This window comes from Ictidomys tridecemlineatus, chromosome 5 (assembly GCF_052094955.1).
Source record: "Ictidomys tridecemlineatus isolate mIctTri1 chromosome 5, mIctTri1.hap1, whole genome shotgun sequence".
Classification (NCBI taxonomy): Eukaryota; Metazoa; Chordata; class Mammalia; order Rodentia; family Sciuridae; genus Ictidomys; species Ictidomys tridecemlineatus.
Genome location: NC_135481.1, coordinates 26482815 through 26502521, shown reverse-complemented (window position 1 = coordinate 26502521; position 19707 = coordinate 26482815). Strand labels below are relative to the sequence as shown.

At 39.7% G+C, this 19707-nt stretch overlaps 1 protein-coding gene across 3 annotated transcripts in view; it reads right to left on the bottom strand.

The window, feature by feature from the left end:
- Positions 1-7022: 7022 nt before the first annotated feature.
- The window catches only part of Dnaaf4 (dynein axonemal assembly factor 4), a 51685-nt gene continuing 39000 nt past the window's right edge, over positions 7023-19707 (bottom strand). Inside the window, exons 7-9 of one of the 3 annotated variants that reach the window (XM_005316594.5) lie at positions 18002-18155; positions 15664-15769; positions 7023-11411 (exon numbers count right to left, since the gene is read on the bottom strand). In XM_005316594.5, the coding sequence (XP_005316651.1) occupies positions 11302-11411; positions 15664-15769; positions 18002-18155 (370 nt within the window). In that variant the 3' untranslated portion in view covers positions 7023-11301. The remainder of the gene's footprint in view (positions 11412-15663; positions 15770-18001; positions 18156-19707) is intronic. The other 2 variants (XM_021726893.3, XM_005316595.5) reach the window with 2 other exon arrangements.

The window sequence follows — 19707 nt, the reverse complement described above, 5'->3', positions numbered from 1 at the left end:
AACAGATTTGGAGATAGCCCATTCCAGAGAAGTGATAAGCCCATCTCAAAAGTCCTTCCTGCTCAGAGGACTTCTTTGGCCCACCTGTGTCCCACCCCTCAGGCCTTCCAACCTACATTCCATCACTGAAAGAACTATAAAAAGGGGAGACAACTGCACTTCCACGGATTCCACCTTCTGGGTCCCCTTCTTCCTCCGGGAGAAGTCTTTTCTGTCCTTTAATAAATTTCTAATCTCTACTCTGGCCTTGCCTCGGTGTGCTTCTTTGGTGTTATTCTTCAACATCGGGGAGCAAGAACTCGTCACCGGTCAACAGCGGTAACATATTGGAGGTCCCATACCGAGATATTCTGCACGGAGGTAAGCACCTCTCTACGCACCCTATGTCTGTTTGAGGTGCGTCTTTCTCTTTCTTTCTGGAGGGTAAAGTGGGCACCCGTCGGCTACTTAAACGCAACTAGTGCAGCCGCCACTCTACAAGACTCGGGTGAGAGGTTTCTCAGCCTAAGCAGCTCTCAATCACCTGTTCGGTACAGAGCAGGCATGTTGGGTTCTGCCAAAGCCGCTTCCAACTTTTCTGTCTGGGCCTGGAGAGCAATTGGCGTGAGTACACAGTGTTCTGAATCCCCATCTGCCTCGGATGCATGGAGGTGGAGGAAGGAGTTTGGAACAACTGCGGAATCCCGGTCTGGGCTACTCTCAGACGTTTCCAAAGGTTCCTTTCTCTTGAGCCCCCTTCCGACAGCCCCCAGGGGTATCTAGGGTGATCGGTAGATGAACAGCACTGAGGGAAAGCCCCAATCACATTTGCCTCCGATGGGCCGTGCAACACTCCCAACCCCGCATCCATTCCTCCTGGATGCTTCCCTTCCTTCTCAGGTCAGAAACATTAGCAATTCAGGTTGTAGGACTGAGAAAAAGGCATGGTATAATTAGTAAAATCTGCCCAGGTTCTCTAAGGTACTTAGGTAACTTTCAATAGTCTGTTTTACCGCCCAATGTTTAAAATGAGCTGTGTTCCTTAAGCTGCTAAAAGAAGCATTTTTTTAGAATCAACTCTGGTAATCTGCTAGTCTACAGAGCAAAGGCGACAAAGAGCACACGATCAATGGGTATTTAGTGGTCGGGAGGAAAGCAGTAAGGCCCTTAAGTCTGAATCCTCCCAGGGTCTTTGGCACAGGGCAAACTGAGACCCTAGCACTTTGCTAAAGGGGACCAGAAACCCCTTGGCAAAGCCAGGTGAGAGACGGGTTTTCTGGACCGTTTAGGAAGCTCAAGGTTAGGGAGACGTCCCTAAGGAGAACAGTTTTCTCTGGCGCAGCATGGGCGCCTGAGTCCTGTTTTCCTCACTCAGACAGGAGCTTCTCTCTCCAATACGCTAGGTGCACCACTAGCCTGCGTATTGAAAAATTGGGATAAATTTGAACCTCAGATGCTCAAGAACAAGCGCCTCATTTTCTTGGCCTGGCCTCAATACAAATTCTCTGATGGAGAAACCTGGCCACCAGAGGAAAATATCTTTTTACAGTTTGATAAAATTTACAAAAAAGGAAATGGTGTGAGGTGCTGTATGTTCAGATTTTTTTGCTCTAAGGGAAAATCCTAAATTATGCCAACAGTGTAAAGTAGACTTAGCTATGATATCTGCCATGAAGAGAAAAAATCTTGGACTCACTGAGGAAAAAGAATCAGAGAAAAATTTGGGCTGATCAAAGTACATACCCCCTCCCCCTTCAAGACCTAAGGCAGATTAAAAACTGACTCTACTGGAAGGTTAGGAGATAAGCCAGATTGCCTGGGATTGGATCTATCCAAAGGAGCTAATCTTGCAAGTGAAGGGGAAACTGAGGAATTCCCAGCAGCTGCCAAAGCCATTTTCGCTTTGGGGAAATTTCCTCATAATTTCCCTGCACTGTAAGAATTACTCCACCTAAATGCAGTAAAGTCAGTCACACTGAGACCCTTGATTTTACACCTATAGTTGCCCCTATGTGAGAACATCTGGTCCACTCATGGGAAATCTAAGGTGCCACTGATAGAAGTCATAATTAAATGAAAGTTCAAAACCTGGAGAGATATTTTCTTATCTGGTCGGTTTTAAAGGTTATTATAGATTGTTTCTTGGGGATAATCTAGGTTAAATGTGTGTCTAAAAGATGATGTTTCATTGTAACTAACATCAGGTATCTAAATGAGTTTGAAGCATTGCATAATCTTGCAGTTAAAAGTTAGGGTTAGGTAATTGTTAAGTTTGTGATTCAGATAATTCATGCCAGAGAACTTAAATACTTAGGATAGAAAATTAAAAGAACTCGTCACCAGTCAACAGCGGTAACACTGGCATTTCAGATATTTTCCCTGTCTCATGGTGATTGGCGGTTGCTCACCTGGCACTCCAGATCTTTCCTGTTAAACAACTCAGGAGGATGGATGTGTGCCTAGTAGCATTTGTGTGGGTTTTTCCAAGCACAAGGGTCATGCCCCCTCCCTCTGGACAGGCCTTGAGGTAGAAGCTGGTTTCTAAAAAATGGAGTCACATCAGTTTCTCAGATGGACAGAATTAATTTATTTATTTTTATGCAGTGCTAAGGATCAAACCCAGTGCCTCACATGTGCTAAGCAAGCACTTTGCCACTGAGCTATAGCCCCAGCTCAAGTATGATTTTTAAAAATAATGTTAGAACATCCAATTTAGAACATAGATTTGAATCAATTTTCTTAAAAACCTTTTTAAGAAATAAGGAATTCCCTGCTGGAATTGTGGCTCAGAGGTAGAGTGCTCGCCTAGCATCCGTGAGGCACTGGGTTTGATCCTCAGCACCACATAAAAATAAAGGTATTGTCCTCGAAACACTGGCCAGAGCAATTAGACAGACGAAAGAAATCAAAGGCATAAAAATAGGAAAAGAAGAACTTAAATTATCACTATTTGCAGATGATATGATCCTATACCTAGCAGACCCAAAAGGGTCTACAAAGAAGCTATTAGAGCTAATAAATGAATTCAGCAAAGTGGCAGGATATAAGATCAACACGCATAAATCAAAGGCATTCCTGTATATCAGCGACAAATCCTCTGAAACGGAAATGAGGACAACTACTCCATTCACAATATCCCCCCAAAAAATAAAATACTTGGGAATCAACCTAACAAAAGAGGTGAAAGATTTATATAATGAAAATTACAGAACCCTAAAGAAAGACATAGAAGAAGACCTTAGAAGATGGAGAAATATACCCTGCTCATGGATAGGCAGAACTAACATCATCAAAATGGCGATATTACCAAAAGTTCTCTATAAGTTCAATGCAATACCAATCAAAATCCCAACAGCATTTCTTGTAGAAATAGATAAAAGAATCATGAAATTCATATGGAATAATAAAAGACCCAGAATAGCAAAAACAATGCTAAGCAGGAAGTGTGAATCAGGCGGTATAGTGATACCAGACTTCAAACTATACTACAGAGCAATAGTAACAAAAACAGCATGGTACTGGTACCAAAACAGGCGGGTGGACCAATGGTACAGAATAGAGGACACAGTAACCAATCCACAAAACTACAACTACCTTATATTTGATAAAGGGGCTAAAAGCATGCAATGGAGGAAGGATAGCACCTTCAACAAATGGTGCTGGGAAAACTGGAAATCCATTTGCATCAAAATGAATCTGAATCCCTATCTCTCGCCAAGCACAAAAGTTAACTCAAAATGAATCAAGGAGCTTGATATTAAATCAGAGACACGGCATCTGATAGAAGAAAAAGTTGGCTACGATCTACATACTGTGGGATCGGGCCCCAAATTCCTCAATAGGACACCCATAGCGCAAGAGTTAACAACTAGAATCAACAAATGGGACTTACTCAAACTAAAAAGTTTTTTCTCAGCAAAAGAAACAATAAGAGAGATAAACAGGGAGCCTACATCCTGGGAACAAATCTTTAATCCACACACTTCAGATAGAGCCCTAATAACCAGAATATACAAAGAACTCAAAAAATTAAACAATAAGATAACAAATAACCCAATCAATAAATGGGCCAAGGACCTGAACAGACACTTCTCAGAGGAGGACATACAATCAATCAATAAGTACATGAAGAAATGCACACCATCGCTAGCAGTCAGAGAAATGCAAATCAAAACTACCCTAAGATACCATCTCACTCCAGTAAGATTGGCAGCCATTAGGAAGTCAAACAACAATAAGTGCTGGAGAGGATGCGGGGGAAAGAGCACTCTTGTTCATTGCTGGTGGGACTGCAAATTGGTGCAGCCAATTTGGAAAGCAGTATGGAGGTTTCTTGGAAAGCTGGGAATGGAACCACCATTTGACCCAGCTATTCCCCTTCTCGGTCTATTCCCTAAAGACTTAAAAAGAGCATGCTACAGGGACACTGCTGCATCGATATTCATAGCAGCACAATTCACGATAGCAAGATTGTGGAACCAACCTAGATGCCCTTCAATAGATGAATGGATAAAAAATATGTGGCATTTATACACAATGGAGTATTACTCTGCATTAAGAAACGACAAAATCATAGAATTTGGAGGGAAATGGATGGCATTAGAGCAGATTATGCTAAGTGAAGCTAGTCAATCCTTAAAAAACAAATACCAAATGACCCCTTTGATATAAGGGGAGTAAACAAGGACAGGGTAGGGATGAAGAGCTTGAGAAGAAGATTTACATTAAACAGGGCTGAGAGGTGGGAGGGAAAGGGAGTGAGAAGGGAAATGGCATGGAAATGGAAGGCGATCCTCAGGGTTATACAAAATGATATATAAGAGGAAAGGAGGGGTAAGACAAGATAATACAAATGGAAGAAATGATTTACAGTAGAAGGGGTAGAGAGAGAAAAGGGGAGGGGAGGGGAGGGGAGGGGGGATAGTAAAGAATAGGACTGACAGCAGAATACATCAGACACTAGAAAAGCAATATGTCAATCAATGGAAGGGTAACTGATGTGATACAGCAATCTGTATACGGGGTAAAGTTGGGAGTTCATAACCCGCTTGAATCAAACTGTGAAATATGATGTATTAAGAACTGTGTAATGTTTTGAACGACCAACAATAAAAAATAAATAAATAAATAAAGGTATTGTGTCCACCTACAACTAAAAAATATTAAAAGAAAGAAGGAATTTCAACTGATAACTAAATGACAGTGAACTTTTGAATAATAATGTACTTGAAATAGTAAAAGAAAGTATTTTTGTATGTCCTAATGGGAATGAAGCACAGGAACTTGCACTTGCTAGGCAAGTGCTATATGGCTTAGCTACAGCCCCAGCTCTTTTTTTTTTTTTTGGAGACAGGGTCTCCCTAACTTGCCCAGGCTTGTCTTGTACTTGGGAACTTGGGATCTTGCCTCACCTCCTGGGGACCTGGTATTACACATATAAACCATCATGCCTGGCTCCTAGTTATTAATCTTTCAAAATGATTTTCATGATCTTATTTATCTACTACTTATTGAGGCAAAAGAACATAGGAGTTCTAAGGAAAAATCTGAATTAAGAAACTCTGAGAGGGGCTGGGGTTGTGGCTCAGTGGTAGAGCGTTGTTTGCCTACCATGTGTGAGACACTAGATTCAGTTCTCAGCACCACATATAAACAAATAAATAAAGGTTCATCAATAACTAATAAAAATTAATAAAAAAAAAAAAAGACTCTGGCCAGGCATGGTGGCACATGCCAGTAATCCCAGCGGCTGGTGGAGGCTGTGACAGGAGAATTGCGAGTTCAAAGTCAGGCTCAGCAAAAGTGAGGTGCTAAGCAATGCAGTGAGACTCTGTCTCTAAATAAAATACTAAATGTTATGTTCGAATTTGGGACCCCCAAAAGACCACCAGAGACCAAGATCGATGTAAACAGCAAAGAGGTGTTTATTGCGAGCTAGCTTGGTCCTCCGAGCACACACAGAGCAACTGGTGATGCTGAGAGGCCCCGAGCCCAGGGTTTGCAGCAATTTTATACATTCTTTGGAGAAGGCAGGGATCCCCCACATACATCATAGCATCTCTTAGCAAATTATCACACACCTCGGGAAAATCAAATAACAGCTCTAAAACATGATTGGCACATTCACTGGCGGGAACAAGTTGGGGAGGGGTGATTGGTTACTGCAAGAGGGGGATTCATTTGAACTGATTGGTTTAAGCCAAGAGGGGTGTTCGTGCTGAACTACATGGTTTCCTAACACGTTATCAACCACCATAAACTACTGGGAGGGTCATCTGGCATCCCAGGTATTTCCCTGTCTCATGCTGATTGGTGGCTGCTAGGGGGTTACTATGGATCCCCATCTAGCCTGACTGAGTCAGGGACACCTGTCGCAGTAGATCTCTCCTGTTATTTGTAGATAAACCACTTAGCAGGGTGGGAATGTGCCTAGGAGTGCTCTGTGGGTCTTTCCAAGGACAAAGGTCATATCCCTTCCTTGGACAGGCTTTGCTCTGAGATAGAGGCTGGTTTTTCACTAAATAGGGATGCGGATGTGGCTCAGTGGTTGAATGCCCCCAAGTTCAATCCCCAGTACCCCCCCCCAAAAAAAAAGACTCAGTATGGTGGTGTGTTCCTACAGTTCTAGCTACACAGGAAGATAGAAAGTTTGAGGCAAGGCTGGGCAACTCAGACCCTGTCTCAAATAAAAGAATAAGGAAGAAAAAGACTGGGGATGTAGCTTAGAGGTAGAGTACTTGCCTAATATGCACAAAGCCCTGGGTTCAATCACCACAACCACAAGAAAAGAAAGATTTCAACCAACATGTACTAGGCCCTGTGTTCAATAACTCTCATGGAGGTCAGGGGGTGGGGAGGAGTAGTACCCTCTCTCCCAAAAAAGAGAAATTCTTAACAATAATTTTTCACTCTTCTGAGATTTCAATTAATTGCTTAGAATTTAGGAAAATGTTAGTTGGTACTACTAGGCTGGTGAGTGAATGAATTTGTTATTTCATTATTTAACAAATATATATGGTAGACAATACAAATGAAGACATAAGTGAAAAACAGTGGCTTTTATTGTTTCAGTTAATACAATTTGGGGTGAAGGAAATTAGCAAATTAATGACGTGACAATTTATGCAATGTATGTACAAAGTATTTCAGACATAGAACTGCTCAAGTTGTTGTTTTGTAAGGGTCCGGCGAATCGTTGGAGAATGAGACCACAAGAGACCAGCTTCACGCAATGAGCAGGAGGGAGTTTATTGAAGAGGATCCTAATTCAGCGCACTGAGGCCCAAGGCTCACTCAGGAAAGGAGAGTGGCCCAGAGCCCAGAGCCCAGAGCAGAGGTCAAGCAGGGCTTAAGTACACTTTCTGGAGAGGGCGGTGGGCTTTGCATACATCAGAACAAATCATTATGAGGCGCAGGAAAATTGAACAACAACTCTGAGACGTGACTGGCACATTCATTGGCGGGAACAGGTCAGGTTAAGCGGATTACACATTCAAACTGATTGGTTCGGGCCCTGTGACAACTGCACAGGGCCCTAGGCTAAATGGCCAGTAGGGCGTTGTTTTAACTATCTCAGGAATCTGGGTGTAACAGAGGAACTTAATAATACCTAATCTTTTACATTCAAGCTTTCCAGCTTAGAAACTTTACCCTTTCAGTTTTAAACAACCAACAATAAAAAAAACATAAATTAAAAAAATTCAAATCAAATTAAAAAAAAAAAAAGAACTGCTCAAGTTGAGGCCAAGGAGATCAGAACTGACTTGACTTGAGAAGATAAAGCTAAATCAAAATCTTTCCCAGCAAATTATTCTTCCTCAGATCCTTCCAAGAGAATGTGACCCTAACAATACTTTCATTTCTGATTTCTGGCTTTCAGAACTGTGAGAGAAATTCTATCATGTTAGCCTTTCCACACCCCACCACAAAAGGTACATTTTAAAAGATACTACTGTTTAAAAAAAATAGTTGTTTTATGATCCATTCAAATGACAGCATCAGGTGATCAAATACTATAAAAATCTCACCCTGAGACAGGAATTTATGGATAGAATTTCTTTTTTTAAATACTGAACTTAAAAAGAGAAGTCCCCACGAATACTTGGCCATTAGTATGCTGGAAATGAACCTTTGGAAAGCAAAACAAGCAGTTTCAGAGACCCAGCCACATCCTTGTCCACAGAAAGTAGCCTGTGTGAGGACAATGTGCCAAGGACAAAGAAAACTGGTGTCAAACTGTGTGACCCCATCCTGACTCCACCTCTAGTTCACTCCCTAGCTACTGTCCTCTATAATTTATGTGTGTGGAGAGGGTAGAAATGGGGGCTGAATCAGGAGCATTCTGTCTTTGAGGTACAACACAAATTATTTTGAGACAGGGTCTCACTAAATTGCCTTGATGGCCTCAAATTTGGGATTTTCGTGCCTCAGCCTCCCAAATCACTTAGATCACATGTGTGCACGACTGTGCCTGTCTTCTGTAAGTATTAAGACACCAGACTAAGGGGTTGCTTCTCACTAGAGATAGTGTAACAGTGGCCCACTTCATGCTTTGAATATAAGCCACTGCAGTTAATTTTTTAAATGCACTCGTCACTCGTTTCTCCCCCCCCCCCCCCAATGTCTCCCCTTCCCCAATCTCAGGGAAGGGGAAGAACAAGATTATCTTTCTTCTATTATTAAGATTATAGGGGCTGGGGATGTGGCTCAAGCGGTAGTGCGCTCGCCTGGCATGCGTGCGACCCGGGTTCGATCCTCAGCACCACGTACCAACAAAGATGTTGTGTCCGCCGAGAACTAAAAAAAATAAATATTAAAAAAAATTCTCTCTCTCTCTCTCTCTCTCTCCTCCCTCACTCTTTCTTTAAAAAAAAAAAAAAAAAAAGATTATCTATTTTATCATCCGAGACAGTTAATCTGTCCTTGAGCACACACCCACCTTGGGAACTAATTCAGACTTTGGGGATGGTACCAAAAGATCACGGAAATGATTACTTCCCAAATTAACAGATGAATTACAACTCTACAGAGAACAGGAATGTAGCCTTGGAGTCAGCTCTTTTTAAAAACTTGTTTCCCTTGAAGGGCAGAATCACAGCCTCTGGGGCAGAGTCCTCCTATATTAGCAAAGCAATAACCCCTTTTTTCCCCCCTTCTTCTCAAAACCATGTACTTGTTAGCATCCAGCAAAGCAATAACCGTTTTTCTTCCCTTTTTCTTAAAACCATGTACTTGTTAGCATCCAGGACAAGGACCAAGCTTTCAGTAACAAAACCAGTAACCTGAAATAACTAGATGATAACCAATCTTTTACTTTCCTATTGTTCTGTCTCCCTGTGCGCACATTATAAGGAAGATAACTTTGTTCTGTTTCTGCTTTCTTTAGTTCTTCTGTGCCGAAGTCTGGCGGGCACAAAATCATGAGCCACTCACAGCCTTGTAGATTCAAACAGCAATTCTTTATTCCCAAACTCACACGGGCACTCTACACGTTCTGGGGAAATCCACGGTTATGCGCAAATTCACGTACTCCACCAGGCTTTGAGTCCCAGGAGAACTCAACCGGAACTCAAGGATGGGGCGTGCATGAGGCAGCAGGATACGCCCTATTCCCAGCAGGGTACACCTTAAACCTGGAACCACCCTAAACCCAAGAGCAGGATACTCCCTATTCCCAGCAGGATACACCCTAAACCTGGATCCGCCCTAATCCAGTAGGATCCTCCCTAAACCCAGATCCACCCTGGTCCTTGAGCAGGGTCACCTTTCTCAAACATACATGCAATGTCACTGCAAATGTCCAAGGCAAGTCCATTTCCAAAAGTCCTTCCTCTAAGCAACATGGGGTACGCTGGCAAGGAAATTGTCATACCTACTTGGCTAATGGCTCTCAACACTTCTGTGCTTATAAAACCAACCTCTTCTGCTCAGCTCACTGGAACACTTATTCTATTTTAAGAAATGAAGTGTTGGGCTGGGGATGTGGCTCAAGCGGTAGGGCGCTCGCCTGGCATGCGTGCAGCCCAGGTTAGATCCTCAGCACCACATACCAACAAAGATGTTGTGTCCGCCAACTAAAAAATAAATATTAAAAATTCTCTCTCTCTCTCTCCTCTCTCACTCTCTCTTAAAAAAAAAAAAAAAGAAATGAAGTGTTGTCCAGTTGGAACAACACTGGAAGTACAAAACAAAGTCAAACAAGATTTGTAAGCTAAAAAATCTGTTATAATCTTGTTTTTTGACAACAGCCTATAACTAAAGTTTGAAAGGGTAAAGTTTCTAAGCTGGAAGGCTTGAATTAAAATGTAAAAGATTAGGTATTATTGAGTTCCTCTGTTACACCCAGATTCCTGAGATAGTTAAGACAACACCCTACTAGCCATTTAGCCTAGGGCCCTGTGCAGTTTGTCACAGGGCCCCAAACCAATCAGTTTGAATGTGTACCCCGCTTAGGAATGACCAATCACCCCCGCCCGACCTGTTCCCGCCAATGAATGTGCCAATCACGTCTCAGAGTTGTTGTTCAATTGCCCCGCGCCTCATGATGATTTGTTCTGATGTATGCAGAGCCCACGGCCCTCTCCAAAAAGTGTACTTAAGCTCTGCTTGACCTTGGCTCTGGGCCGCTCTCCCTCCTTGAGTAAGCACGGAGCCCCAGCGCGCTGGAATGGATCCCCAATAATATCCCCTTTTGCCAATTGCATGGAGTCAGTCTCTTGGATGGTCTCTCCCTCCGACGTTTCGCCAGACCCTTACAAGTTGAAGATAAGGTTTTTCAAGTAATTGTTTTACCAGGGCTGAATTAGTCTAACCTCAAACAGCAGATAGTAGAGTATTAAAGAAAAATAAATTTCTGAGCTTTTGGAAATTAACTAAAAAACATATCAATATTTATTACACCAAAGCAGTCATTCAGACAATTAAATAGTATTTTTAATAAAACAAAAATACCAACTAAGCACAAACTTTTTAAAACAAATTCTACCTTGTTAAACATTAAAAATCAGTAAGTGTTCTAGAGTCAAACAATTTTGTTAAAAGAACAAGTGTAATTCAGTTTTTTAAAAAGTATAAATTGCCTGCTAATATGAGGAAGCAAACTATTAAAATAGATTATTCTTATTTTGATTTACTTATTCAAAAATGATCCAAAGCAAACATTTCTTTTTCTGTAGATTTATCATATTTTCCCCTCTTCACAAAGAGTACTAAAGAGTATGCACAATCAGCCATAATATGTACAAATAGTCCTAGTCTCTCCAGTTATTTCTGAAAAACATAAAATAATATCTAATACTAGTACCTAGTCACTACTTGAAGTCGTTAAGATTTTAATTCTGTTCCTTGAATTATATTCCGAATCTTCTCAGCATCATTTTGCACAATTTTGTTAGCTGGATCAATCTTAAGTGCAGCTTCATAATCCTGTAGGCCTACATTAAACAGCAATTATGATTAATAAGTAATTTATATGTTTTTGTCTTATCTAGATGACATCTCCCCTGCACTAGTACTAGGCAAGTGTTCCACCTCTGAGTTACATCTCAGCAGCTCAGGAGGCTGAGACAGGAAGATAGCAAGTTCAAGACCAGCCTCAGCAATTTAGCGAGGCTCTAAACAACGTAGTGAGACCCAATCTCAAAATTACAAATAAAAAGGCCTGTAATCCCAGTGGCTGGGAGGCTGAGACAGGAGGATCGCAAGTTCAAAGCCAGCCTCAGCAAAAGCGAGGCACTAAGCAACTCAGTGAGACCCTGTCTCTAAGTAAAATACTAAATAGGTATGGAGATGTGGCTCAGTAGGGAAGTGTTCCTGAGTTCAATCCTGGTAACCCCCAACCCCCAGGAAAAAAAGAAATGCTGGGAATGTAGCTCAGTGGTAAATTGCCCCTGGGTTATATCCCCATTTCCCCCACCCAAATAAAATAAAAATAATAAAAAGTAACCTGTAATCCCTGTGACTCCAGAGATTGAAGTAAGAGGATAACAAATTCTAGGCCAGGTGAGCGCAGTGGCACATGCCTGTGATATCAGCCACTTGGAAGGTTGAGGGAGGAGAATCAGAAATTCAAAGCCAGCCTCAGCAATTTAGTGAGTGCCTAAGCAACTTGGTGAGACCTTGTCTCAAAATAAAAAAATTAAAAGGGCTGGTGATGTGGCTCAGTGGTTAAGGGCCCCTGGTTTCAATCACTAGTACAAAAAAAAAAATTCTAGGCCAAACTGGGTGAGCCCCTATCTTAAAATAAAATATAGAAGGACTGGGGAATGTAGCTCGGGGTAAACAACCCCTGGGTTCAATCCCCAGCGCTGAAAAAAAATTAAATTAAAATTAGAAAAAGAGGGGTTGGGGCTGGGACTGGGGTTTAGCAGTAGCACACTTGCCTGGCATGTGTGAGGTACTGGATTCGATTCTCAGCACCACATATAAATAAATAAAGGTCTATCAAAAACTAAAAAAAAAAAAATAATAATAATTAGAAAAAGAAAAGAAACCGTATAAAGTATGGTTCAGGACAATCCCTAGGTTTCAAATCAGTTTTCCATCTTCCATAGTACCTATGAGACTAGAAATTTTTCAGTGATTTGGGGAATAATTATGATTTCATTCAGGGTTCAATAAGAAGCAGTTATTTTAAATTCAAGCACAAATAAGCTAACAGCTTAAGTCATTAACATTTGAATAAACTCAATAAAATTTACATACCCAAAGTGTACTTTTATCACTTCAATGAAAAAATAATAAATATATCTTACTTAGATATATTTCTAGATTTTTCTTTTTGGCAGAGCAGGGGATGTTGAGATTTGAACCCAGGCCTTTTCACATGCTAAGAAGGTGCTCTAACACTAAGCTACAGCTCTGGTCTGAAACTCAACTGATATTTATACTCACAGAGTACACTATAGTATGTGCTTTTTTTTCTGTAGTTATCTACAGTAAAGTTCTTTAAGGAAAATTTGTTTCAAAGAAAAACACTGTGGATTATTTAATAAGAAGAAGTAACTCCATCTCAATCTTTATCCAAAAAGCAAATGGAAAGAATATTTGGGGGGGAACAAGGAAAACTCAGTTCTAGTTCCAAGTGTCTGCTATGCCACTCACTTCAGGCAAATTACTTAACTTCTGCCATCCTCTATTTTTTCATCTTAAAGAAGAGGGTTCCCTGTAGCGCAAAAATATCTAGGTTGCTATAATTTCTTTCTTTCTCCCTCTTTACATAATGTTTTATTTTATTTATTTTTAACTTATTTATTTATTTTGAGTATTGGGGATTAAACTCAAGGGCTCTCAGTTGCCCAGGCTGGCCTAGAATTCACAATGACTCAGACACCCCAATATCTGGGACTGCCAGCATCCACTACTGTTCCCAGTTTCATGTTGATACTTTTTCTTTCTCTTTCTCTCTCTCTCTCTCTCTCCCTTTTTTTTTTTTTTTTTTTTTTGGTACCGGGAATTCAATCCAGGGACACGTTAGCTACATCTCCAGCACTTTTTTACTTTTTTATTTTGAGACAAGGTCTCACTAAGTTGCTGAGGCTGGCCTCAAACTTGCGATCCTCCTGTTTCCTGCCTCCTCCTGAGTTGCTGTGAATACAGGCATGTGCCACCACATCAGCTTCATGTTGTTATACTTTCTAAAGAGTTCTTTACAATGTTACATTCCCGTCTTGATTATTATTATCCACATGAAGTTGAATATGATATTTTAAAAATATGTGGCATATAAACTTAATTTGGATAAGACATTAAAAAGGGATGTAGCATATAAACCTAATTTGGATATTTTGGTTAGAAAAATAATAGAATAAAATTTAAATACAAAATCAGAAATAAAATGTACAGGCTGAAGCTCATTTCTTGGAAATGCATCATTAAGAAGCAGCCTTTAATCATTGAGTAAAGGGAAGCTGAATGGGCATCTGGATAAGGAGGCATGAGAAGAAGAATGTTGAAGGTAAACTTTTGGGTATTGAACCAGGGCCTCATGCATACTGGGTAAGTGTTCTTGTGACCTAGCCACCTCCCCAACCCTTCTAAATATATTAAAAATGAAAGAATTAGCCACACATGGTACTCAGAAGGCCGAGGCAGAAGGTTTGCAAGTTCAAAGTCAGCCTCAGCAATTTAGCAAGGCCCTAAGCAACTCAATGAGACCCTGTCTCTAAATAAATACAAAAAGGCTGGGGTTGTGGCTCGGTGGTTAAATGCCCCTGAGTTCAATCCCTGGCACCAAAAAAAGAAAGAAGGAAAAGAAAAAGTTAAAATAAAAGAAATTCTATGACTTCTAAATGCCTTGGATTAAATTATGGACCTTAGTAGAGTATCACAAAGAAAAGCAATGTTTATAAATTGTGATAGATAATTTCTGAGTTTGTGTGGGCATGTGCGTGCACATGCATATGTGTATGCTTATAAAGTGTAAAATATACACACACTGTTTTTTGTGGGGGTTTTTTCCCACTAAGCATTGAACCCAAGAGAGCTCTATCACTGAGCTACATTCCTAGCGCTTTATATTTTTTATTTTGAAACAAGGTCTTACTAAATTGCCAAGTAGCTTCAAACTCTTGAACCTACTGCCTCAGACTCCTGGATTGGTGGGATTACAGACATGTACCACCGTGCCAGGAAGGTCTGACTATCTCAAGTGAATCATTTATACAGTTTATTTATTTATTTATTTATTTTAAGAAAGAGTGAGAGAGAGAGAATTTTAATATTTATTTTTTAGTATTTGGTGGACACAACATCTTTGTTTGTATGTGGTGCTGAGGATCGAACCCGGGCCACACGCATGCCAGGCGAGCACGCTACCGCTTGAGCCACATCCCCAGCCCCAATATACAGTTTATTACATATCCATCTATAGAAATGTTGTCTAATAATACAGCATGTTCCCAGACCTAAACTCATTGTTCACATCTTGTTCTAATTCTCTTCTACAATTAATTTCTTTCTTTATTTACTTATTTATTTTTGCAATGCTGGGTACCAAACCCAGAACCAGGCAAGCACTCTTCTACTCTACCACTCTACTACATCCCCAGCCCTACAATGAACTTTTAAAATATAATTTCAAAATAACTTTTTATTTAATCAGATAAGTTGCAAAGAATAAATTAAATGCTAAAAGTCTTTAAAAAATGGAATCCTAAAAACTCATGATCCCAGCTGGGCATGATGGCACATATCTATAATCTCAGCTACTTGGGCAGTCTGAGTTAGGAGGATCGCCAGTTCTAGGCCAACCTGGACAATTTCTTGAAACCTTGTTTCAAAATTTAAAAAAATTTTTAAGGGCTGGAGATGTAGTTCAGTGGTGGACCACTTGCCTAGCATATGTGAAGCCCTGGGTTCAAATTCCAGTATGAAAAAACAATCATGATCTTTTAATAATCCCAATGACTTTTTTATGAGAGTAGATGTGGATGTTAAAACATTTCTACAAGCTGGACACAGTATCACACATACCTGTCAGCTACTCAGGAGGCTGAGACAGGAGGATCACAAGTTCTAAGCCAGCTTGACAATTTAGTGAGCCCTCATCTCAAAACAAAATTTAAAGGATTAGGGCATAGGTCAGTGGTACAGCAGCTGCCTAGCATGTATGAGGCTCTGGGTTCAATCTCCAGTATGGCAAAAATAGAGAAAGCAAACAAAACCCATTTTCTATCAATTTTTTACCTTCTACGTACAATTCCAGTTGACAGAATGCTGTTCCACGTCGTACATGTGCCTTCATTCTTGCATTAGCATTGTCTGCAACATGTGGTGTTAGTAATTCCAGAGCCTTACAAAACACATACATAATTAACAAGATAAAGACATAACTTCCTAATTTAAACTTGAGCAAAAACATGGTAAAAATATGAACTTCAAAACATGCCTTAAGCCCTCACCCACTTAAATTTTTGGCTTAGCAGATACAGTAATTTATAAAATACACACATTTATGTTAAACAATTTAAGGAATTCTTCAATTGTTTCTGTATGGGATTTACTCCCTCACGGAATGATTTGTTTTCTTTGGTGCATGCACCTTTACTAGCAGGAATGATTAAGTAGCATTTGGGATCTTTTGTACTTGGATTGGGTGACCCAGTTTATTCTTTCATTCAATAAATATTTGTGCACAAAATTGTGTTAGTCAAAGGAAAGCTGGATTGAAAAAATATTATAAGTTCAAAGTTTGAAGATATGCTTTTTTCTTCCATATCCTCAATCTCAAGGAGCCACATACAAGACTTTGCTTGTGACATGCCCAATAAAAGAAGTTACCTTGATATGGAAAAAAAGAAAAAGCTGTAGCGTTTAAGATAGTCTAATTGACTCTAAAAATGAAAAAATGATTATGGAAATATTCTTTTACTATGCAAATGGCAGAAATAACAAAGGAATACTAAGTGTTCTTCCTTGTACCTGCAAAACTTTAATAATAAAACAGCACAACTGACAACCTTTTACCAATTTCCTTGTGAATTCCAACTGTTATGCCATGCTAATGCATACTAATAATTGAATGTGATTTCTAATCTAACTCAAAATTTTTTAAAAATGCCATTTCATAGTCTATTTTTTAAAAAAATGATTTAAAAAAGTAATAAGGCAAGACAATTCTTTAAATCCTTGAGATTCAATTGTTTAAATTTAAAAATAGAAAAAAGAGCATAATTTCCTTCCTTCCTCTTTTTGTTGTAGTTGTGTTGAATGTCCTCTACCATATATCCCCAGACCAAGAGCTTTATTTATTTATTTATTCTAATTTATTATACATGATAGAATGCATTACAATTCATATTACACATATAGAGCACAATTTTTCATATTTCTGGTTGTATATGAAATATATTCACACCATTCATGTCTTCATACATGTACTTAAGGCAATGAAGTCCATCACATTCCACCATCTTTTTTACCCTCCCTTCCCCTCCCACCCCTTTACCCTATCTAGAGTTCCTCTATTCCACCCATGCTCCCTCTCCCAACCCCACTATGAATCAGCCTCCTTATATCAGAGAAAAAAATTGGCATTTGGTTTTTTGGGATTGGTTAACTTCACTTAGCATTATATTCTCCAACTCCATCCATTTACCTGCAAATGCCATGATTTATTCTCTTTTATTGCTGAGTAATATTCCATTGTGTATATATACCACATTTTCTTTATCCATTCATCTATTGAAGGACATAGAGGTTGGTTCCACAGTTTAGCTATTCTGAATTGTGCTGCTATAAACATTGATGTGGCTGTGTCCCAGTAGTATGCTGTTTTTAAATCTTTTGGGTATAGACTGAGGATTGGGATAGCTGGGTCAAATGGTGGTTCCATTCCCAGCTTTCCAAGGAATCTCCATACTGCTTCCATATTGGCTGCACTAATTCCAATAAATAGGAGAATAACAATTTTGTGAATGTGTGCTGGGGATAGAACACAGGGCCTCACACACAAGGTCACTAATCTATATACCCATCCACAAAGGATAATTGCTGAGGGCCATTACCAAGTAGGAATGACGCATCGAAATTTCCTTGCCAAGCGTACCCCATGCTGCTTAGAGGACATTTGATGGAACATTGCATGCATGCTTTAATGAGGTGACCTTGCTCAAGGACCTAGGCAGATCCGGGTTTAGAGCTGATCAGGTTTGAGGAAGTAACCGGCTCCTTGAGTTTAAGGCGTTGCCAGTCTAAGATAATGGGTTTTAGGGAAGTTGGAAGTTGAAGATTATTGCTGGGATTAGGGTGTTCCTGCTGCTTGTTCCCGTTGAGTTCTCGTGAGATTAAAATGGGATTTGGAGATAGCCTCGTGGAGTAGGTGAATTGTGCGGGAGACAGAGAACGCGTTTGCCCCTGGACCTGTGTGGAGGCGGTGTGAGAGCTGGAATAAAGAATTGCTGTTTGAACCTACAAAGCTGTGAGTGCCTCGTGATTCTGGTGCCAAGCCGAGACATTGGCCTTTGGCAGATAATAATTTTAAACCACCATATAAAAATAAATAAATAGATAGATAAATATATACCTTAGAAGAATCTTCAATGGCCTTGTGTAAGTTTTTTAGTTTTAGGTGGCAAGCAGCCCGATTCAAATATAATAGAGGAATCTTGTTATTCAGTCTTATGGCTAAATTGTATGCATTAATAGCTGCCAAATAGTCCTCTGTTGCAAACAATTTGCTAATAAAACAAAAATGGAAAAGAAAGACAAAATAACATTGAAACAGAAACAGAGAAGTAATATCAATTATATTTGGCAGAGGGGATGGCTTATCTCCTTTTTTATTCCCTGCAGGATGGACATTGTTGATTACACTATTTCTCCACATACACAGCATCCAACCTGAAAAGGACGAGTTTCACCTCCTTCCCTAAAAATAGTCAACAATAGGTTAAGCCAGTAAGCAAATTTTCATCCTTCTTGCTATAATGATTGATTCAAGGATGGGCTTGTGACTTAAGTTGGTATATTCTGAATGAAGCTGTGATTTTGGTTTCAAGGTTGGAGAAAAGTTGAGAAAACTCCCCATGCTCGATGTGCATGAGGAGACCTAGATTGTTGCTGTTCATTTTTTCTTTTTTTCTTTTTTTTTTTTCAGTACTGGGGATCAAACCCAGGGCCTCATGCATGCTAGACAAGTATTCTGCCACTAAGCCACAGCCCTACTGTTCATTTTTAACACACTAGAAAAAACTACATTTAGAATAAAGCTGATATAATGGAAATATAAAAAGAATTAAAAGGCAGAAAGAAACTCCGTCTTTTGTGATACAGGTAAGTGGTTAGATCAAGCTTTACCTGAAATGCGAAATGCATTTATTATTTTGCTTATAAAAGTAAATGCATTCCTTTTAATAAAAAGCCAGTATTATGGTCGGGCCTGGTAGTTCATTCCTGCAATCCTAGCTACTGAGGAGGCTGAGGCAGGAGGATTGAAAGTTCAAGGCCAGGGCTGAGGTTGTGGCTCAGCAGCAGAGTGCTTGTCTAGCACGTGTAAGGCCCTGAGTTCAATCCTCAGCACCACATAAAAAGAAGTAAATAAAGGTACTGTGTCCCACTACAAAAAATAAATATTTTTAAAAAAGAAAGAAAGAAAAAGAAAAAGTTAGTTCAAGGCCAGCCTCAATAACTTAGGGAGACTCTGCCTTAAAAAAAACAAAAACAAAAAACAAAAAAACATTTTTTTTTTTAATGATGGGAGATACAGGTCAGAGCACTTGCCTAAAGTGTGCAAGGTCCTGGGTCTAAACTCCAGTACAAAAAAGAAAAAAAGCCAGTATCAGTGTGTCTTATGAAAGTATATCAACCAATACAACTTAGCACTCAGAACAGAACAAGGACAGGTATGATGCATACTAAATAAAATGACAAGTTAGGCTATACTAGGTACTGTACTTATAGAGTTTCCCAGAGAAAAAGAATTAAAAGGACATATACAGTTATGTACCACATAACAATGTTTCAGTCAATAATGGACTACACATAAAATGGTTGTTTCTTAAGATTATTATCACCTAGTGATGTCATACCCATCTGAGTTTGTGTAAGAATACTCCATGATGTTCACATAATGACAAAATCATCTAATGACATATTTCTCAGAACACATCCTGGTCATTAACCAATTCATGACTTATAGATGTATAGAAAAAAATTCATTATGAGGGATTGGCTCATACAGTTATGGAGGCTGAGAAGTCCCAAGACCTGGCATCTGCAAACTGGACACCA